Raw genomic sequence first — 23,845 nt, 5'->3', positions numbered from 1 at the left:
TTCCCTGTGCTACTCAGAGAGGGCCCAGTGGCTTCAAAGACCACACAAAAAAATAAAGCAATTCTAACTACGTAGCTATACATTTTTTTTAAAGTTCCCAGATGTGGCCCTCGAGGGAGTAGTGGCCATCAATCAACTCCATGCCGTGAACTATTACAGACATATCCTAATAGTATTCCTTTTTAACAAGTGCAGGTTTACCAATTCCAATTTTTTTTTTAATTTTTTTTTTTAACGTTTTATTTATTTTTGAGACAGGGAGAGACAGAGCATGAACGGGGGAGGGGCAGAGAGAGAGGGAGACACAGAATCTGAAACAGGCTCCAGGCTCTGAGCTGTCAGCCCAGAGCCCGACGTGGGGCTCGAACTCACGGACCGCGAGATCATGACCTGAGCCGAAGTCGGCCGCTTAACCGACTGAGCCACCCAGGTGCCCCTCCAATCTTTTTTTAAAAATATTTTTAATGTTTATTTATTTTTGAGACAGAAAGAGAGAGACAGAGCATGAGCAGGGGAGGGGCAGAGAGGGAGACACAGAATCTGAAGCAGGCTTCAGGCTCTGAGCTGTCAGCATAGAGTCCAACGTGGGGCCCAAAGTTACAGATCAGGAGATCATGACCCTAGCTGGAGTCAGATGCTTACCCGACCAAGCCACCCAGGGACCCCCTACAAGTTCCAATCTTTAAGATCACCCAAGTCATAGAACCCAGAGCAAATCTCCAGAATTCAAGCTGAGCCCTTGGGTCCTTGATTGAGGGAAGTTAGATCAATAAGAAAGAAAGTAGTTCAGTGTACAATGACAACTGGTTACACCACCTGTAAATATTGCCCCCAGTGACTCAACACAATATGTGACAGTGCCTGGGTGGCTCAGTCAGTTAAGCGTCCGACTTAACTGAACCCAAGTCTGAGCCCCATGTCAGGGTCTGTGCTGACAGCTCAGAGCCTGGAGCCTGCCTTAGATTCTGTGTTTCCCTATCATTCTGCCCCTTCCCCACTCGTGCTCTCTCTCTCTCTCTCTCAGAAATAAATATTAAAAAAAAAAAAAGCTATCTGACCAGCACACTCAAGGTGGAGAAAACTCAAAATCCATATTTTTATCCATTAATTTCACTTCTAAGAATTTATCCTAAGGGAAAAAGTCATGAATAGGAAATACACACACACACACACCCCACACAAAAAAACCCACAGCTACAAAAATGACACTGTAGTGCAGTTTCCAGAATCTAAAAATTTCAAGCAATCTAAATGATAAATAAAACAAACTGGTTAAACAAATTATGATATAATCCATGCAGCCATTAAGAAATTTGAGACATTAAAAATGTTTATAGTATATTTCTAAGTGCAAAAAAATCAAAATGGTGTGTTCAGAATACATCATGTTAAAAGCTTCTATATGTTCAAGATAAAATTCTAGCACAAATAATGCACATAAAACAGTCAACTATTATTTCTGGGTGGAAGATATTAGTTGGCCTTTCTTTTTGGCTTATTATTCTTATTCTTCCAAATGGACATACATAACTTAATAAAGGCAAAAAGAGAAATAATACAGAATGAAATAAAGTAATTTATTTCCCTCAATGTCCTAAGAGATTAAAAACTGAGTCTTGAATCATGGGTTCTGACACCGGCACCTGTACTTTGGTCATCCATCCACCCACCCACCCATCCATCCATCCATCCATCCATCCATCCATCCATCCACTATATTGAGTTGAGCACTGCTAGTTGAATTAAGAATCATCCTCTGGGAGACCAAATGAAAGAAGAGAATTTGAAAAGAAATCATAGGGGCGTCTGGTTGGCTCTGTTGGTAGAGCACGTGAGTCGATCTCTGGGTCATGAGTTTGAGACCCACATTGGGGATAGAGATTACATTAAAAAATAATAAATAAAATAAATTATAATTCAATATGATAAATCCATAGTACAAAATGTACAAAGTATTATAGGATAAGAGGCCAGACTAGCTAAATGCCCAGAAAGGTTAAGGAAGACTTGCAGATACACATTAGAGTTGGGTACTCAAAAATGAGCAAGCATTCTCCAAAAGGGTAATAAATGAAACACTTTTGGTCAGATGAGACTGTTTATGCAAATTTCAGATTAAGAAGAAGCACGGTGATTTTAAGGCATGGTGAACAGTCCAGTATGACCAGAGATAGGTTTGGTTGATGGAGGGAAGGGGCAAGAAAGGAAACCAAGAAGAAATTAGGGAGCCAAGTCCCATCCTGCACAGAGTCATACTTTACGAAGTTCTTATACTTAAAAACTGAGGAGTAACATGTTTGTTTTAGAAAGACTGATGGTCTATGGGGCGCCTGGGTGGCGCAGTCGGTTAAGCGTCCGACTTCAGCCAGGTCACGATCTCGCGGTCTGTGAGTTCGAGCCCCGCGTCAGGCTCTGGGCTGATGGCTCAGAGCCTGGAGCCTGTTTCCGATTCTGTGTCTCCCTCTCTCTCTGCCCCTCCCCCGTTCATGCTCTGTCTCTCTCTGTCCCAAAAATAAATAAACGTTGAAAAAAAAATTAAAAAAAAAAAAAAAAGAAAGACTGATGGTCTAATGTGAGGTTGAGGGTACACCAGAATGGAGAAGGAGGTGGGCTGGGAGCACAAGGAAAAGGCAGCAGGCAGCAATCACCAGGTTAGTAGGGCTCCAATGCTAGAGGTAAACCCAACAGTAGAACTAAGCCTGTTTCATTCACAGAAACTTAGAATTTGGAAAGCAAACAGATCTCAAAATCTTCATCTTGTTTTACTTATGAGGAAATTAAAGGTACAGGGATGCCTATATTGCACTAGGAAAATAAGAATTCCAACCCAAGCAGTTGTGCAAGGTTTGGATATCCCCACTATGTGGGATGGAATATCTCTACAACATCAGGCTAAATCATCACTTAGATGGTGGGTCCTTTAAGGACAAGGACCATTTCTAGCATTTCCTCCTTAATGCCAACAGCATGCAAGTCAGTGCTGCAGAAATGGAAAAGATTTAAATCGATCTTCATCAAGAATTCTGAATTTATTTCATACTATGAAAGAGAACAGTGACCTACAGATCTCTCAATCTTCAACTGTCTAGTGGAAATTTTAGCTAGGGAGAGTTAGAAGTGTAGCTGCCAAGAAATTAGGGAAAGGCGTGTGATAGAGTGAGGATAGGCAGTCCAATAATATGCTGACTTCCGCACTGCTGAGATTTTAAGAGTAGGGAGGAAAACACTCAGTGCAAGTGCCGCCATTACTATCAGCCCAGGACTCATCCCCGCAGTAGCTAAATCTTCCTTCCTCAGAAGCTCAAGGCAGAGATCCAGAATCCAGTCCATATTTACCAGGACAGAAGCAGCACAATTAATTACTGTAAGGCAGCAACAGTATCAATCATAACGGCTGTTCAGAATGAGAAATTTTCTGATTGAAAAGTATGGCCCTTATACTCTGGGAAGATGGCAGTGGTGGCATGGTTTCTGAGTCTTCTCCAGAAACACTGAAGAGGCCCAGTGGCAACAAATGTCCCTAGCACCCCAAATGTTGCCTACAAATACCGTTTCCCACTCCAAGAAATCAAGGCTTCTTGGCAGAACAGCTTAGCCCTGGTTTGAGGCAGAAATGAGGCTGCTACATCTTATCATTTCAGAAAGCAAGGGGGCTATCAAAGACGGGGGAGTCACACGAAAGGGACTTAGAAGCCAACCTGAAGAAAAGTCCCTGGCCAAAGATGGCAAAATCTGACCATCACTAAGGTTATAACTGCAATGGAGTAAAGCCAAGTATGTTTAAACCCATGACTTCAAAACAGATACCGGAAACAAAAACAAAATAACACCCTAAGTGAGTCACTTTTGGAGAACGATAGGGAACCAAGTCTTTGGGAACTGGGAAGTAAAAGGAAAGGATCCAGCATTTGTCTTGCCTTTTCTATGAAAACTGATCTGCTGGATAACCCAAGAAGTAGGTGAGGTAGAGCTTCTCTTTAAAGAATTAATCCTGGTAATAAATTTAAAGAAATGACAACATTGGAATATCATCGTTTTGTAAACCTTAACGCATTTATTGATTGAAGCTTGAGCATCAACAGAGAAGTAAGCAGACAGTATGTGCCTCTTCCAGAGGCACACCACAGCATTTATGACTCAGTCTTGCCAAAGATAATGGCACCTGAATCTGATTGCTCCTCTAGATCCAAATATCAATTTCTAGAAAACAAAGGAGAGAGGACATGTTAACCCATACCACTGGAATGCAATCAGCTAAATTCTGACCATGGAAAATTGTATAGGACAAACCATCCAGTTCCTTCAAGAAATAAAATGCAAAGAATAAAAAAAAAAATTCTACAGACATTTCCCTCAAGCATTTCCCATTTCTCCTTTAAAATCAGACTCCTTAAAATGCTGTCTCTCTTCCTGGTCTCTGCTTTGTCACTTTCCATTCTCCTTTGAACTCATTTCCATTTGTTTCCCCCCCACTATTCATCTATAATCATTCTCATCAAGATCACCTATGATTTCCATGTTGCTTTACCTATCAGTCGGTTTTGTCCTCATCTTACCCAGCAACACTACAAACAGTCAATGATTCTCTTTCCCAAACACAATTCTTTCACTGGCTTCAAGGATATCCATGCCCCTAGTTTATCTCCTACTTCCTTGGCAGCTGTTTCTTAGCCTTCTTTGCTAGCTTCACCTCTTCATTCAATTTCTACCTGCAGGAGTGCCCCCAGGGCCCAGTCCTCAGCTCTCTTCTCTTTTCCATCATGCTCTTCCCCTGTGTAATCTCATCTTTTCCTCCCCATCCTGATGCCCATCTTAAAACAAATCAATTTCACTGAAGCATAATTTAGGTACAAAAGATTGCACTCTATTTAAAGGACAGAATTCAGTGACTTTTGACAATTTTGAGAAATCACCACCACAATCAACACAGAGAACATTTCCAACACCTCCAAAATGTTCTTCCTGCCCATTTACACTCCAACCCTGGTCCTTGCCCCAGGCCACCATTGATCTGGTGTCTAATACACAAGATCATTTTATTCACCAAAATGGACATACAGCTGTTTGAGTACCGTTTAAGAGAATTTCACATTAAAAGTCCTTAGCACTTTTGCCAAAAATTAATTGATCATCTATATCTGGATCTACTATACTTTCTTCTGTTCTACATATCTAACTACCAATGCCACACTGTCTCGACACTGCTGTTTCATAGTTAGTCTTGAAATCAGGTTGCATAATTATCCCAACTTCGTATTTCTTTTTAAAAATTGCCGGGGCGCCTGGGTGGCGCAGTTGGTTAAGCGTCCGACTTCAGCCAGGTCACCATCTTGCTGTCCGTGAGTTCGAGCTCCGCGTCGGGCTCTGGGCTGATGGCTCAGAGCCTGGAGCCTGTTTCCAATTCTGTGTCTCCCTCTCTCTCTGCCCCTCCCCCGTTCATGCTCTGTCTCTCTCTGTCCCAAAAATAAATAAACGTTGAAAAAATTAAAAAAAAAATTGCCTTGGCTCCTATGATTTTTCAGTGAACAGGGTCTTTTTTTTTATAGTAAAAAAACATGACAAAATTTACCCTTTTAACCAATTTGAAAGTATACAGTTCACTAGTGTTAAGTATATTTACGCTGTTGTGAAACAGATCTTCAGAACTTTCTCATCTTGCAAATCTGAAATTCTATTCCCACTAAACAACAACGCTCCCTTTCCCTTCCCTGTGGTCCCTGGTAACCACCATTCTACTTTCTGTTTCGATGAATTCAACTGCTTTAGGTGCCCCATCTAAGCGGAATCATACAGTATTTGTCTTTTCTTGTCTGGTTTATTTCATTCAGCATAATGTTCTCAAGATTTAATCATGCTGCAGCATGTGACAGGATTTTCCTTCTTACGGCTGTAAATTATTCCACTATATGTATATACCACATTTTATTTGTCCATACATCTGCCAATGAACATCTTGGTGGCTTCTACCTCCTGGCTATCCTAAATAATGCTGCAATGAACTGGGGTATGCAAATACCCCTTTAAGACCCTGCTTTCAATTCTTTCAGATATATATCTAGAAGTGAGATTGCTGGACCATATGGTAGTATTATTCTTAATATTCTGAGGAACCCTCATACTGTTTTCAAGTTGTGCCATTTTACACTTCTACCAACAATGCACAAGTATTTTAATTTCCCCATGTTCTCACCAACACCTATTCTTTTCTGGGTGTGTTGTTGTTGTTGTTGTTGGTTTTGGTAGTAGCCATCCTAATGGATATGAAATGATATCTCATTGTCATTTTGATTTACACTTCTAGGATGGTTAGTGATATTGAGCACATTTCCATATGCTTATTGCCTGTTTGTATATCATCATGGAGAAATGTCTATTTAAGCCCTTTGTCCATTTTTAAATCAGGTGTTTTTTTTTTTTTTAGGTTGTGAGAGTTCTTTACATATTCTAGATATTAACCCCTTATCAGATTTATGATTTGCAAATATTTTCTCCCATTCTGTAGGATGCCTTTTCACTCTGCTGTGTCCTTTGATGCACAAACGTTTTTTAGTTTGATGTAGTCCCATCTGTCTTTGTCTTTGTTGCCTATGACTTTGGTATTATATCCAAGAAATCATTCTCAAGTCCAGTGTCATGAAGATTTTGGCCTCCATTTTCTTCCAGGAGTTTCATGGTTTTAAGTCTTACATTTAGGTCTTTAATCCATTTAAGCTAATTTTTGTTTATGGTGTAAGATACAGATCCAATTTCATCCTTTCGTTTGTGGCAGATCCATGCTTTGAGAGAAAATCTACAGGCTTATGACTACAGAATTTATGTTTTCAACTCCCATTTGTCGTCTGAGTTCAAGGCTCATACAGTCAATAGTTAACTGGACATCAACACTTGGATATGTAATGTACATGTTAAACCTACCAAGTCCGAAAAGAATTACTGATTTGCCTCTACAAACCTGTTCCTCTCCTAACCACCCCCACCCTCACCGCCCGACCTAAGTAAGACCATTGTTCACTCGGTTGCTTACCCCTTCATTCTTTAACTTCCTTCACACTCAAGTATCTGAACCTGTGGATCCTTGCTGCCTTCCTACCCAATTAGATGTCAAATCAGTTCACTTCTCACCATCTCTACTGCTACCATCTTAATCTAATCCAAGGACTGGCAAACTCTTTCCGTAAAGAGTCATACAGTAAACCTTTTAGGCTTTGTGAGGCAAAATTGAAGGTATTATGTAGCTAGTTAGAGAACAAGAGAGAAAACAGATTTTCACAACTTTTGGGGGGACAACATTCCAAATATAATAAGCACCAGTTTTTGCTAATACTAATACGGAAAATGGACTTCTCTTATTTAGAGATAAAATTCTGTTTAATTGGGGCTCAAAGTTAGTGTTCCCTATCACCAAAGTCAATGGCAATTATACAACTGTTTAATGCTGACCTACAGTGAGATTTTACTGATTTCATCTTTGACAATACCTTTTCCCAGAGACAGGTACTGCCAAATACTAACAATAATCCATGGGTAAGGGATATTACTTGAGCATAGTCATTGCTTGGAAGGGATTTATAGAATTTTGTTACATTCCTCTCTTGATATTCGCCATTAGCCTAACATTACATTGCAGTTTGATCACTTCCAATTTTAGGCTGAGTGGAAGATCCTCAATTGTACAGTGAAATGGATTTTCACATATGGAAATTTCCTTTGCTCTTGCACTGACGTTTGAAAACTGCTGCTGAAGCTAGTTCACTTCTTATTTTAATCTTCTGACAGCCTGGGAAGTGTAAAAAGCAGCTAGACAAGGGAGCCTGGGTGGTTCAGTCAGTTAAGCATCTGACTTTGACTCAGGTCATGATCTTGAGGTTCACAAGTTCGAGGCCCACGTCGGGCTCTATGCTGACAGCTCAGAGCCTGGAACCTGCTTCGGATTCTGTGTCTCCCTCTCTCTCTGTCCCGCCCCTGCTCATGCTCTGTCTCTCTCTCTCAAAAAAAAAAATAAATAAATAAATAAACAAACAAACAAAAAAAGCAGCTGGACATTAATTGTGATTCAAATGTTAGTTGTTGTCAAAATAATGTTACCACAGTATAAATTTTGTATGTAAGTGCTGTTTTGTCTTACAATTTTAGGTTGAATTCATTAATAAACATCAAATCTACAGCATGAACTAATTTTCAAAGCTATCCGATGTTTGATAACAGTGGCTGAGAGTGGTTCTTCTTGTTTAGGAACATGTAAATCTTGGTTCTGCGCTAAAAAAAAAAATCACAATAAATCTTACCACTGCTAAGCCAATTGAACTGCTGTGAGATAGCTGGAAAACTGGGACATTAAGGTTTTACTTAACAAAAATTCTACAAGCAGTCATAGCAAATAAAAACAAGTGATTGTGGCTATATTCTGGTAAAACTGTATTTGTGGATGCTGAAATTTGAATCTCATATACTTTCCATGTGTCATGAAGCATTATTCTTCTTTTAATTTTTTCCAAACATTTAAAAATGAAATAACCACACAACTTGTGAGCCATACAAAAACAGGCAGTGGGCTGGATTTGGCCGACTCCTGGTCTAAGCCATCAGCACCTCTCACCTCCGTGACTACAATGTCATAAAAATGGTTGTCCTACCTCTGCCACTGGTCCCCTGTGGTCCATCGTCCCGAGAGCAGTGATTTTAAATCACATCACATCATTCCTCTACTCAAAACCCTTCAAAAGCTTCACAGCTGGAACTGAATAAAACCCAAACTCTTTGGCCTATGAAGGCTCTATATGGTCTAGTTCCTGCTTCCTTCTTGCACTCTCCTAAGCTACACTCAAGATGCTGGTCTTCCCTCAGGCCTCTGCAAAGACCAAGTTTGTTCCTGTCTCAGGGCCTTTGCATTTACCATTTCTGCTACTTGGGACTTTCACACTTTTCATTTTTGCATGGTTGCCCCCCCTTGTCCTCAAAGGTCTTCACTCAATGTTAGCTATCCAGAAACTTTACTTTTTTTCCTTTCTAAAAAAAATTTTAATGTTTATTTTTGAGAGAGGAATAGTGTGCAGGGGAGGGGCAGAGAGAGAGGGAGACACAGAATCTGTATCAGGCTCTAGGCTCTGAGCTGTCAGCACACAGCCTGACATGGTGCTTGAACTCACAAACTGCCGAGATCATGACCTGAGGCAAAGTCAGACTTAACTGACTGAGCCACCCAGGTGCTCCAGGAAATGACTTTCTAACCACCCTACCTCCTCTACATACTTTCTGTGAATGATCCTGTTTCAGAGACTTTATCGACCTTCTTCGTACACTAATTACGTTATTTATGTGTTTACATGTTTGGTATCTACATCCCCCTGTAGTAAATGTTGTACATGTTGTGAGGGGGACGATGACAGGAGGAAGAGAGAGAAAAAAGGAAGTGCCCAAATCTGATACAGCTCAGCAATAAGGACTGATAAAATTAAACATAGGGAAAAAAATTTCATCCACACCGAGATTGATCTCTGTACACAAAAGAGGAATATAGAATTTTCCCACAGTTTACAATTAAGACAATTAGGTTTTAGAGTTCACCAAGAACAAAGTATCAGACCTTACAAACAGTCTGAGGCATGCCAAAACAAATAGGAACGGACCATTTGATTAGCTAATAACAAAAAGTAGAATAAAATAAAAATTAAGACTTTTATTTTCATGAAATATATTCCATCCCTATTAAAATACTTTCTCCAAGTTTTTATTTTATCCCTTCTCCTATTTTAAGTGGTACTTCATAGCTAGATAAAAATTTCCTTCTGTTCTTATATTGATACTCTGTTCCAACATTTACAAAATACACACTTTTGTTTCTTTAAAGAAAAGAATATTTAAGAAGACTGATTATCAAAATGACTTCAACATTTGTGAGAACCAAATTCATACAAATTAGCAAGGCTGTTTGTTCACTCAAAAAAGGCAAAACATTCACAAAATAATAAATGTTCCAAAAATATCTCCCTGGTATAATAAAATCAGAAGCAATTTCACCTTTAAAAGTAATCTCACTGAACGGTAAGAGGAAGAAATAGTAATAGTTTTCTTTTCCCCTCACTGATTTCCAACATGATAATATGTTGTAAAGGCCATTACTGGGGGATTTGTCTTATCGGTCTCCAGTGTGGCTGCCTGTATTATTTTCCACATTTACTACAATCAGTGTTTATACTATTGAAAATTCTCTTCTTCTGGCAGCTACTAAAATATAATTTTCTAGTAAACAGACAGTAGAGGAGAAAAAGAATACGTGAGGGGAGTGGGGGAAGATTCAGAACATTTTCCCATTGTAGTAAATATTTAAAAGCAACTCCAAATCATAATGCCACTAGAGACAAAAAAAAAAAAAAACCACACAAAACAAAAAAAACCAAAACAAACCAAAACAAAACAAAAAAACACTAAGCTTCTAAGACTACATTTCAAAAGCAGGTAAATGTGTCGAAATTAATATTTTAAATTACAGTTGTAAATACATCCCAGCTGTTAAATTGTGATTAAATTTTTTGAAGCATAGTGAAAGGAGTTATTTCTGTTCTCCTGGCAGGCTTGTTTCTAAGATGTGTAACTGTAATTGATGTTTTCAGGAGTGTGAAAAGGAGATGGTTAATAATTACACTCTTATTTCCTACTTCTTTGGAAAAAAAATACCAACCTCCACTTATTCTAGGTTATATATTTTTATATCCTATACATCCTAAATAGATGGTTCCATATTACATTTGGTAACTCTAGAGTAATCACGTGCATAGTACAAAATAACACCTAATTACTTCTAAGGGGATGGGGAGAAACATCTAAAACCCATGGAAAACATTTATTTTGGGACTAAAAACATAAGGTGATCACTTCCAAATCCACTTTTTTTGGTACTGGCAAAGTATAAGCAAACAAGGAAGCCCCTTCATTTAATTTTCTAATTAAAATATCATTAAAATATTTACTTTAGCATCTATATTCATTTATATAGCATCTGTATACATTTACACATTTATTGTAACCCAAGTTTCTTCCCAGAGGTTGTTACTTTCATCTAAAAAAAAACAAGAAAAGAAAACAGCTTATTTTTAACTTTCCTTACTCAAAGAGGTACGAGGATCAATTCATTTTCTTTGAAAAAAGAAAGTTAAGTTTAAAATTTTAAATTCTATTCAAACTCTGCACAAGCATTTGCAAGCACACATACCACAGATAATTATTCAATCTGCGAACACAATTAGAGCCGTTCCTTCAGGTTCATGTGCTTATATCATATTCTGTATTACACAGGCCCACTGAGCATTTTAAGTTATCATGTCATGTAATCTATTTAACACTGCAATCAATTCACAAATAATCCATTTAATCTGGCATTCTGTAGTAAATAACATGACATTCGTGTGACACTATTCCAAATGTGTCTGCTTTAACATAGAAAATTAGTTCCACTTAGTTGAGTATCAATGACCTATTCAATGTAGAATGTGCTAGTGCTGCAGTCAGCTTTCTCCTGTTCTTTATCATAAATTTATCTTCTCTTGAAAATATTTAAGCAAGAATATGAGAAATTAAAAAAAAAAGCCTTCAAAGGTACATCATGAATAGCTTCACATCACACAAACGCAGAGATTGTTAGACCTTAGCGGGATCTCAAGACATTTTCAAAAGTATTTAGCTCCTCTTCAGGCCTGTAGACAACCTGCTGTGAGCAGGTGGAGAGAAGAAATCATGCCACACAAAGAAACAGGCCAATACCAGTTAGTCGGCAGCTCTGCTCGCAAATGTTCAAACAACGCGACTACGCAAAACGAAAATCTTGTATGTAAAATGCTAACGAGAAACAACACATTAAATCCCAGACAAATTACACTGTAAGAAATGGAAGACTATTTGAGTTGTTCAAAGTAAAACTGAAGAGCCTCTTTGGAGGTTAAAAAGAATGCTTTATAGGAAGAGAGTATATTCACAGAAATTAAAAAAAAAAAAAAAGTTCTATTTGATCAGCATGTTCCACACTACGAGATGCTACGGTGTATGGAGAAAATACAGTGAGTTCAACATGTGCAGAACACTGCGTATCTTTTGTTTCAATACTTAATTGTATGCTGCAGGCAGGATATCATTCCGCTTATTAAAAACAGTCCTAAATTTTGCTAAACTTCTAAGTTAAAAGGTGAAAAGTTTGTCAACTAGAGAAGAAATTCGTCTTCTGTTTAAAAAATGAAGTTAGTTCATCTCCTCTTAATTTTAAATGATAAAAACCAAAACTGCGGAGGACACACAGGGGAGTGCGTAAAAACCAGTACATTTTGTCTTCTATGAGCACTCTCATTTAGGAAAAGTTTTGTGAGCCATCTAACCCGTAACTGCTAGCCACACTTGGCTACTGGGGCCCTGGAATGTGACCAGTGCAAGTGAGAAACTACATTTTCCATTTTAATTAATATTAAGTAATTTAAATACAGAAGCTGTGGAACCTATTTTTCTTTACACACAACATTCTGGTAGGGCCACATTTCACATTCATCATTCTGTTGCTTAAGATATTATTGGTATATTAGCATACGTATTTCAGGCATAGGTGCTGTTTCTGATATCACATTAATAATTTTCTTTAGATTATTTCATGTTGAAACGCTAACATTTTGGATATATGGAGTTAAACAAAATGGATTAGTGAAATGAATCTCACTTGTTTTTACTTTCTTGATGTGGCTACTAAGAAATTTAAAATTGCATATATGGCTTAACAGATTTTATTGGACAATGCTGCTTCACTCTATAATTTTTTAAATCAGTAATTTGGAATTACTAGAGATTTGGAATTACTCTCATACTAATGAGACTTTACCTTCCCATAGTCAAAATGAGAAATGACTGTAGGTCCTCAGATTATACCATTAAGATCTACTTTATAAACATTATTACTGACGGACTCTACATCTACAATGGGGAACTAGTAGGAAAACACTGGTACATACCCAACATAAGAAAAAAGAGAATTACAAAATGCTATCATTTTATTTCCCTTGAACGATGTTCTTTGAGGAAAACTTGGCTTACTTATTAGATGAAGAAATAGATTAAAAACCTATAAAAATTCTAGAGGACCTATAAGTATCTCCAAGAGTTTTTTAATGCTTATATCCTTGATTCTTCAGCATAAATTACTTCATTTCAAAATACAGGACCTCCTCTTCCTCCTTTTGGATACGTGCATCACTAGCTATATACTTAAAGCTATTAATAATGATTAGAACTTCTGTCCAAAAATAGGATTTTCTAAACATCAGAAGAGAAAAAGCAGCCGCGTGGGTAACTGAAGTAAGAGCTTGTGCAGCAGACTTTACTGAACAATGGGTCATTAGTGATGCTGGGTAAGATACAGCTCAAGCAATGTGCCAATGTTTGCATTCCCCTCATAGAGACAGGGGAAATCAGGAACAGTCTGAGGTGAACCTTTACTATACCTATAGATACCTATCAACAGGTGGTACTGTTCGCCTTAAACAGCTTAGGAAAATAGGAAAGATGTTTGCTTGATTGGAAAGAAACTCACTTCGTAAGCATGATACTTTTGTGGGCAGACCCTTGGGAGCCCTCGTTTGTCTTTGAACTCACAAATACTATGTGATTCCATATCCGTGGGGATCAAGCTGCCATGTTATCTAATAGAGTACAGATTCTGCAAATGTTGGAAAGTAAAGAACTAAAGAGAATTGATAAAACAGCTAAGAAGGCTATCCTATGAACATAGCTTAATTTAATAAAGTCTTAGAAGAAATAAAATCTAAATCTTAAAAGTATAGATAAGACAGATTTATTTCTGAAATTATAAAATGCAAGATAACTATCCATGCATTCATCCACTCATCCTTTCCTCCAGCTAATGAGCCATTCTTCACATGTGCCAGGAATTCAGTATGGCAGTGGGAATTGAAGGTCAAATCAAAACTGAAAATTCTGATCAATTAAAGGAAGTTAGTAACCTATGAAATTCATTTTCCAAATGAGAGTACATGCCAAAATACAATTTTTTAAAGGAATTAATAGATAATATCAAGTTCCTGAGGCTTACCAAGGAAAGCCAGGAAAGTCAAAAGATAATGTGATATGATTAGATTTGATTGGATGAATAGGGAGCTAACTCTTAAAGCAAAGGTATGCCTCCTCCCCAACTACTTTATCATTTAATCAGATGAAGTTGTTAACTGCTACTTTTCACGTAGTCACAGGGATTCAATAATAAAACTAAACAGAGGGGCACCTGGGTGGCTCAGTCAGTTAAGCATGTGACTTCAGCTTAGGTCATGATCTCATGGTTTGTGGGTTCAAGCCCCACATTGGGCTCTGTGCTAACAGCACGGAGCCTGCCTCGGATTCTCTCCCCCACACTCTCTCTCTCAAAAATAAATAAAATAAAATTAAAATAAAATAGGTGGTAAGTACTCACATATTCTTGAATAAGACTGGCTACACCAAGAAGACTGGTGTACTAGACTGGCTACACCAAGTAGAACATGCTAGGAAACCACAAAACCAACAATTGCCCATCTCCCACCTCAAGAGTATATGAAAGAAATTTAAAAATTGTTTGAAGTTAAATTCTTTTTTTTTTAATTTTTTTTTAACGTTTATTTTATTTTTGAGACAGAGAGAGACAGAGCATGAACGGGGGAGGGGCAGAGAGAGAGGGAGACACAGAATCGGAAGCAGGCTCCAGGCTCTGAGCCATCAGCCCAGAGCCCGACGCAGGGCTCGAACTCATGGACCGTGAGATCGTGACCTGAGCTGAAGTCGGACGCTTAACCGACTGAGCCACCCAGGCGCCCCTGAAGTTAAATTCTTAAGCTAAGAACTCAAGGTTGAACATTTTAAGCTATGTGAAAGGGATTTTATGAGAATCCCTTGGTTTTCCATGTATCTCCTGGATTTTGAGGGGTATCTAGGTAAGATCAGCAATTGTTTTAGTGACAAAACAGGAAGAGAAGAGTATGGTGAGGCATCGATTTGGAACTATTTCTTGTGGTCTAGACGTGGATTGCACAGGAAAGACTAAGGCTGAGTCGTTATGAGAGAACCTGCTCAACAGAAAAATCTAGAGGGATAGGAATCAGGAGGCTAAAGACAGCTGGAAAAGACAGAGCAGACTTTAAAGGTTCTACAGGTGAGAAATTCTCCCAAATCCACAAAAGTGTCCTTGAGGACACCAGTCAAGTGTCCAACTTTGGATGTTTGACATGCCTCCAAAGTAACGAGTGCCAGGTTACATTAGCCTAGGTCAACCTAGTTCTTCCTGCCATGTTCCTCTCTTCTTTACCCCAGACTGAAACTTTGGACAGACCTCAGATGGCAAACAAGAAGTGAGAGAGGATATAAAGCAAGAGGGAAGAAAGCAACACTCTCATTTTCCCTATAAAATTTCTGTCTGAGGTGGAAATGAGTTCAGGAGGAGAGGTTTTAACAGTTTTGACATTACAATGAACTAGATTTTTATTTATTTTTTTAAATGTTTATTTTTTTGAGAGAGAGAATGAGCAGGGGAGGGACAAAGAAAGAGGGGGCAGAGGATCTGAAGCAGGCTCTGTACTGACAGTAGAGAGCCCGACACAGGGCTCAAACTCACAAACCACAAGATCACGACCTGAGCTGAAGTCAGATACTAAACCAAATGAGCCACCCAGGTGCCCCTGAACTAGACTTTTAAACACCTCCTCTCCCAAACAGAATACTGCTTGCCTATTCCCTGGTAGCAACTATACAACTGAGAACTGTACGTGATTTTATGCAGGGGAGGAAAAAGTAGGCTGAGAAAGTGAGTTTAAAAGAAGAGTTGTAAAAAAGTTCCTTTTATTGGGGGCGCCTGAGTGGCTCAGTAGGTTAAGCCTCAAACTCTTGATTTCAGCTCAGGTCATGATATCACGGTTTGTGAATTCGAGCCCCACATTGGGTTTTGTGCTGACAGTACAGAGCCTACTTGGGATTCTCACTCTCCCTCTTTCTCTGCCCCTCCCCTGCTTGTTCTCTCTCCCTCTCAAAAAATAAACCAAAAAAAAAAAAAAAGTTCCTTCTATTTGCCCTGACAAAGTTTCATTTGTGCAGCAAAGCAGTTATGCGGTAAAACAGATAAAAAGAAAGACAAATATTAGGAAGTACTCAGAATGTTTTCTCAATAACTATCTAAATAAATTTTGTTCTACAATGAGGTACTACCACTTCACACCCATTAGGGTAAGCTTATAAAAGAACAATAAAACCACCAGAAAAGAACAAGTGCTGGTGAAAAGGTGCAGAAATTGGAATCCTTGTGCATTACTGTAGAAATGTAAAATGGTGCAGCTGCTGTAGAAAACAGCACAGTGGTTCTTTAAAAAGGTTAAACACAGAATTACTACATGAGCCACTAACAGAGGATCGGGATTCACAAAATATGAACTTTTATGAATCATTAAGTAAAAGATAAATGCTCCAATAAAAAGAAAAAATGGGCAAAAGCCATGAACGGGCAGTTTGCAGAAAGGAAAACAGGACTGACAATAAATATATTTTTAAAATGCTCATTGTCATTACCAACCTATTATACATTAAAACCACAAAAAGATAACTTAAGTAGTCTGGATATCAAGGGCCACCTAGGATGTGAAGCAAAATTGTTAAAGGAACAGATTCCTGGGTTCAACTCTTGGCTCCTCCATTTATTAGCAGAATGCCTTAGGTGAGCAATTTAGTTTCTATAGGCCTCAAGTTTCCCTAACCTCAAAATGCAGGGTAATACTAGTACACTAGATTGGTGTGAGGATTAAATACTTTGATACAGATGAGGTATTATAGGAGAGTCAGTGCCTAACATAGTAAATATACAATAAGGTTTTATTATTATTCATGTTATTGATAGCAGCAGCACTGTTGGTAGATATATATATTGGTACAGCCATACAGGAAAAACCATTTAGCATTACTGTGTAGGATTAAGAATGCATGGTCCTTACAAGCCAACTGTTCTATTGGCTGGCATACTTCTTGGAGAAACGATTTCAAGAGGAAACATAGAAATGTTCAGAGAAGCAGTGTTTGTTCTAAAAACAAAATAAGTAACACAAATATCTACTTAGGGGAGAAAGAATAAATTGTGGTATATTAATAGGACTTACATAGCATGGAAATAGATAAAACTACATACATCCAGATGATCAATCTCACAAACCTAATACCGGAGGAGAAAGCAACTCACAGAAGCACAGAGAAATATGGTGCTACACAATATACTGTTTATAGTTGTACGTATATATAACATCCTTAAAGAAAAGGAAGGGAGAGATACATTTAAAAACTGGGATTGTGGTTATCTCTTGGGGCAGGAGGAAGGATTTTAAGGGGGAATGCAGAGGAAAGTCAGTAATATTGGTAATTTTTTTTCCTTTTTTAATCTAGATGGTAAGTAATGTTTTTGTTGTGTTTTTCTTTAGGTTTTATATAGATCAATACATATTTGTGTATATAAAATATTTAATAAAAAAAGTTTAAATGCAGGCACAAAAATCTAGGGGGGGAAAACCTCCAGCCATTATTACTGTAAAATCACTTGAAAATCACCTGTGATAATATCCATCCTAGTTCTTCTTTGAAACTCATAGCCACATTTTCATAGCTATCTATTTGAAGGTATTGAGCTGAAGTCTTGAGGAACTCAGCCCAAGAAGTCAGCACAGAGAAAAGGGAGTTGGGCACAAATCCTGAAGGTCTGCCCAGCCTTAAGGCAGGTGGAGGACAAATCCACAAAGAACACTGTGAAGCCATCATTCATTCTCCTGTCATTTCAAATCCCTTCCCCACACAATGCTCTGAACAGCTAACATTCTGAGACAAGATGATTTCCCTCCTCTGTTTCTGAAATGCATCCTAACTTCTCTCTTTGTGTCCAGTCTCATTCTCCTCCCATCCTGTCTCCACAATGCAACTTGAACCAAGCTCTTCCTAAACTCCCAATCCTCTCCACAGCATCACTTCGTTTGTGAACAGTCGTCCACGAGTCCCACCGGCCAAGGGTGAAGCAGTGGCCTCATTATGTAATTAGCAAGGCTTCTAATGACCTGGTTCCTACTCACTTCACTTTTGCTCCTCACACCCAGCTTATTCTCTGATTGCAAGGGTTTAAAGCAATGGTTCTCAGACTGCTTTCCCCAGACTAGCAGCATCAGCATTACCTGGGAACTTACTAGAAATGCACACTTAGCCCAGGCCTACTAAATGGGAGTAAACTCTGGGGTGGGTCCAACCATCTGAGTTTTAACAAGCCTTCCAGGTGATTCTGAAGCACACCCAAGTTTGAACATATTGGCTTAAAGCATGAAGGAAAGGTACATTATTATCTGAAGAACTCTGATGGAGACCATCAAAAAGTACTATATAGCACAGTGGTTAGAAGGTTAGAAGCTCACACTCTGGGGTCCCAGCGCCAGGGTTCAAATTTCTGCTTAGCGTCTTCCTAGCTTTGTAACCACAGAGAAGTTGCTTAGCTTGCCTCAGTAAAGTGTAATGCTTAACAGCACAGGTCCTACAGCAAGCCTGCCTGGCTCTACCTCCTATCAGCCTCGTGACCTTGAGGTCACTTACTTTTCTCTGAGCCTCAGCTGCCTCATATACAAAAGTATAAATAATAGTACCCACTTCATACAGTTGCTGTGAAGATGATATGAATACATGAAATGCATTCAGAACTGTGCCTGATACAAAGTACTGTGTATTACTTACCCTCATTATGTTATTAATTTCATGGGAACCACATTATAGAGATAAAGAGAGTCAACAGTGAATGTTAATGTCCATAAAGAGTGAATAAAATCCATCTATTCTGGAAAGGAAAACTTTCCTCAGCATTTTTTAGGTCAATGAGTTTGTTTGGTTTTTATCCAGTCTACCATTTACCTCTCTGAATGAATTTATTTCCTTCTGATGAAATGGTACTTAACTAGATGCAACACCCTTCTCCAGAGTCAGGGGGGTCTGCGTGAGCGGTCATTTATTTCACATTAATTTTTTTTAATTTATATTTATTTTTGAGAGAGAGAAAGAGACAGAGCATGAGTAGGGGAGGGGGAGAGAGGGAGACACAGAATCAGAAGCAGGCTCCAGGCTCTCAGCTGTCAGCACAGAGCCCAACGCGGGGCTCGAACTCACTAACAGTGAGATCATGACCTGAGCTGAAGTCAGATGTTTAACCAACTGAGCCACCCAGAAGCCCCTAATTTTTTTTTTGTTTAAGCAAAGAACTTACAAGAATGACAAGGATTTACTGAACAGTATCCCTATGATAGGGAAAATATTTCTGGGAATTATTCTAAATACATATCCAGTATTAATTTAGCTAGAAACTCTACATATAAAAGTGCCATCAAGCTACCTATCTGCACAGTCATTGAGAAGGAAGCTGAAAATATGATACACTAATTTGGGTAGTAGGAATTTGTATCTCTCTACTGGCAGGTCATATTATGAAAAATGCTGCCTGGCCACAGCACATTCAGGGCAGAGCACATTCTATTAAACATACACAAATATCATAAAACCATGTTTTTTGAAAACACAATGAATGGATCTAGGTAGTGTGAAATTATGCAGTGATATTTTTTCCAAGGGTCTCAAAGTATTTCACCTCATAATGAGAATATGAAAGAAAATATGAGAGAATAAATATACTGGGGGAAGCCAGAAAACCAAACCCAAAATATATGACTCGGTCCTGAGCATTCAATGTTTCTTAGAACCATAAAGATCATCTACCAATTAAGCCTGGCTTATAAATTAGCTTAGTCATTAAACATTTACCAGGAAGTTTCTAGACTACCTCTGTCTCTAATAGAGATATATGTGAATCTGGTATAGAGAAGTCTTGATCTGTGATTCTGTTGACTTCTCTAGGTTTTAAAAATCAGTTTCCTGTGTAAAATCAAGTTAAGGGAACACAAAAATATTTTTGTAAAAAACAACAACAAAAAGAATGAGCGTTTAATACTGTGGGGTGGGGGTGGGGTCTGGATTTTTATCTGCAGGTGATCATCACATGTTACGTGGAGTTCTTTGTTTTGTTTTCCCTGGAACCCTCCCCCTCAACTAGGAGGTGAGCTGCAGGCTCTGGCAGCACCTCCCTTCGTAGCTTCTACTTCAATACGGAAGCCACCTACAGCAAAGAATATTCAGTCAACTCTGGATTTCAAGTCATTTCCTCAATGTAAGAGATTGTATTTTGCAGGGAAAAGAAAGGTTAACATGTTAAGATCACTGAATTTTTAAAAGGCATCAAGGTGTTCTGGCAAGTCCATCTGAACAGCTCACATTTCTGCTGATCGAACAGTACACAATCTCAGTCACACAGAAAAGGAAGGTAACAAAGTCATATTTTATAACTAAAAACCCACAATGGCAACAAAAATGCTATCTTCCCATGTTTTTAGAAAAACACGCAGGATGCTCTATGTACAACAGTAATAATACACTGACACTGCTGGATTGCCTGAAAAAAAAGAAAACATCCATTCCTCAGAATAAGACTTGCTTCAAGATCCCCTCAAGAACGAAACAATGTTTTCAACTATGGAATGTATGAGACAGGATAAAATGCAGCCTCTCCCAGCCACTTCTGTCAGTGTTAACCACCCAGGTGCTGGTAAGGATTTTGGACTTGACGGACCCCTCAAAGTAAATCATCAGAACATTTACCTGCACCGTCCTCGGAGTGCCATCAACGCTGACAGACAATAAGGGTGAAGCCAGGTTCCACGTGCTGGTCACATTTAGTTTCGACCCATCAACTTCCACCTGTTGTGACACCAAATAAGACTGTTACCATGAAGAAAGACAGAAAACTGATCTCAAGTTCACTGCCGCATACAAAGCAGCAGCCACTTTAAACAGATGGCTCCCAACAGCCTGTCATGTTTACTGCTCCCGCCATGAGAGACAGGGTCCAACAGGAGTCTTCTTAGCTGTCTCTGGGGAGAGGTGAAGGACCTGTGCACAGCTGCCTCTGGGTACTGAGGTTTCCAGTGATTTCCAGTAAGTAACAAACAGCCTTCTCACTCTAAACCTATCTGGACATGCTACATTTACTGCAATTAGACAAGTAATGCATATAAATTCCAGTGACATTTTGCAACCCACACATCAGGGCTTGCATATAATATCCTCTCCAAGGACCAAGAAAGAACTTTTTCTGTGTTAATTTTAATGAAGGACTGTGCATTGTGATTTTAATTAAACAGAAGCTTTAATTAGGCAAAATTCTTTGGTGTTGAATATTAAAAGTCCATTTGAACTTTGCAAAAGTTGTCATATTTTTGTCAATCTTAAATGACTAATTTCACCAAGTCATCACTTATGAAGATGCAAAAAAAAACAAAAAACAAAAAACAAAAAAACCCATATCTTTTAAAACAGATACTTTTAAGAGAAAAATTCTAATTTCCAAATAAATAATATAAAAGTGAGAGAAAACAAGCAAAGCTAAAATAAAAAGTACTGTTAGTTTCTTTCTTTCTTTCACTCACTGATTCCCTAAATCTTATATGGGAGAGCTAAGAGAAATAACAGTATTACGTCCACAGTAAACCACATAAGGAAGGGATATTTAAGTTTCAAAATAAAACTGTAGCAAAGTCAAGACACAAGATCCCTAACAATTCCCTCTCTCTCTCTCAATTCTCTTAAAAGATACTTATTATAATAAAAGACACAGATATTATTTAGAAGAATAACTGTATCCATATACATCTATACAGACTTTCTGTTTATCTATTTCCACAATAGTGTGGTCATACAGTCTAGAAGCAAAGACATGCTATTGGCTACATAATGAAATGTCAGCTGGACATACATTATGCACTTGCTTGTTTCTGGGTTCAGGGGCCTTCGGGTCCACACAGCACATTTCAGTAACTGGGAAAAAGGAACAACGGCTTGGGTCTCACCTGACATTACTATTTGACTAAGTTAGAGCTGCTTACCACACTGGAGTATTTAACCTGTCTGAACTTTAGTTGCCAAACTATAATACGGTAAAACTCTATCTGAAAGGGTGTTGTAATATTTTTTTTAATTTTTTATTTATTTTATTTTTAATTTTTTTTTTTAATTTTTTTTCAACGTTTTTTATTTTTTATTTTTGGGACAGAGAGAGACAGAGCATAAACGGGGGAGGGGCAGAGAGAGAGGGAGACACAGAATCGGAAACAGGCTCCAGGCTCCGAGCCTGAGGCAGGGCTCGAACTCACGGACCGTGAGATCGTGACCTGGCTGAAGTCGGACGTTTAACCGACTGCGCCACCCAGGCGCCCCTTTTTAAATTTTTTAATGTTTATTTAGTTTTGAGAGAGAGAGACAGAGTGCAAGCAGGAGAGAGAGAGAGACAGAGAGACAGAGAGACAGAGAATCTGAAGCAGGGTCCAGGATCTGAGCTGTCAGGTTGCTGTAATATTTAAAAAATTAACATAAAACAGTCTCTACCGATATTCCTACTATAGTAGGTCCTAAACATTTTTTCCCTTTTCCTGTTTCTAATGGTTCCACTTTCCTTAAATGGGTTTTAAAAATAAGGTCAGATATCATGCTATCTCATAAATTATGTACTATTAAAAAGTAGGTGATAAAGATCTGTGAAGCAGAAAGACTATAGTTTTGAGAAGAGCAACATTTTAAAATTATCTATTTAGATAATTAGCCATTAACTGCCTGGGTGGCTCAGTCGGTTAAGCGTCTGACTTTGACCTAGGTCATGATCTCGTCATTCCCAAGTTCGAGTCCTGCATCCAGCTCTGCGCTGACAGCTCAGAGACTGGAGCCTGTTTCAGATTCTGGGTCTCCCGCTCTCTCTCTCTGCCCCTCCCCTACTCTCACTCTCTTTCTCAAAAATAAATAAAACATTAAAAAAAATAAAATAATCTATTTAGCACTTCTTCCTGAATTAAATATCTCCTTATGTAATGGAAGAGTTCTAAAAGAAGCCCCCAAAAGATAGTTTTACAAATATTAAGTGCTAAAAATACCTTTTAAAACTGAGAAAAACATTTGCTTTGACATGATTCCTAAATTTAAAAGGTTAAAAAAGGTCAGAGTTCAATTATAAAAGTTTTATTTGTTAAAATGGAAAGTTAGAGGCTGTAAGGAAAGATTTTTTTAATGACAGGCATTTACAATTTGTATTTGATACTAATTTTAAGTCAATAGGGGTGACAGAATGAAACTGTAATTGTCATCTTTACGGGTTCTCAGAGAAAATAACCTAACATACTCAAATCATGCAGAAGAGGAACCACTTTACCACAGCCTAAAGTAAACTATTTTATGACTGGTTAAACAAAATGTGACATATCCATATAACAGAATATCATTTGATAATAAAAAGGAATGAAATGCTGATACATGCTACTACATGGATGAATCTTGAAAACATGCTAACTGAAAAGCCAGTCACAGAGGATCACAAATTATATAGTTCCATTTATAGTGAAATGTCCAGAAAAGTCCATACCAACAGAAAATAAATTAGTGGTTGCCTTGAGCTAGGGGTGTGGGGATGGATGGAAGGATTGAGGGGTAACAGCAGTGGGGCATTGGCTTTCTTATTTGACATGATGAACATGTTCTAAAATTGACTGTAGTGATGGTTACACAGCTCTGCGAATATACTACAAGCCACTTAACTGTACAATTTAAATGACTAAAGTGAAGTATATCTCAAAAAAGCTGTGGAAAAATAGGTAACAAATGAAAACAGAAGGGAGAGGTTTTACTTTTTCAAAAGTCAGAAGCAATATTCTGTGAGAAATTAAAGAATTAGACCTAAAAAATA

The 23,845-nt window shown here is 38.2% G+C and overlaps 1 protein-coding gene across 4 annotated transcripts in view; it reads right to left on the bottom strand.

The window, feature by feature from the left end:
* PCCA (propionyl-CoA carboxylase subunit alpha) overlaps nt 1–23,845 on the bottom strand; it is a 417,383-nt gene that overhangs the window by 74,222 nt on the left and 319,316 nt on the right. For all 4 annotated transcript variants that reach the window (XM_047863104.1, XM_047863113.1, XM_047863129.1 and 1 more), the window contains exon 20: nt 20,719–20,817. In XM_047863104.1, coding sequence (XP_047719060.1) covers nt 20,719–20,817 — 99 coding nt within the window. The remainder of the gene's footprint in view (nt 1–20,718; nt 20,818–23,845) is intronic.

Source organism: Prionailurus viverrinus, chromosome A1 (genome assembly GCF_022837055.1).
Source record: "Prionailurus viverrinus isolate Anna chromosome A1, UM_Priviv_1.0, whole genome shotgun sequence".
Lineage (NCBI taxonomy): Eukaryota > Metazoa > Chordata > Mammalia > Carnivora > Felidae > Prionailurus > Prionailurus viverrinus.
This window is presented reverse-complemented; position numbering and strand designations above follow the sequence as displayed.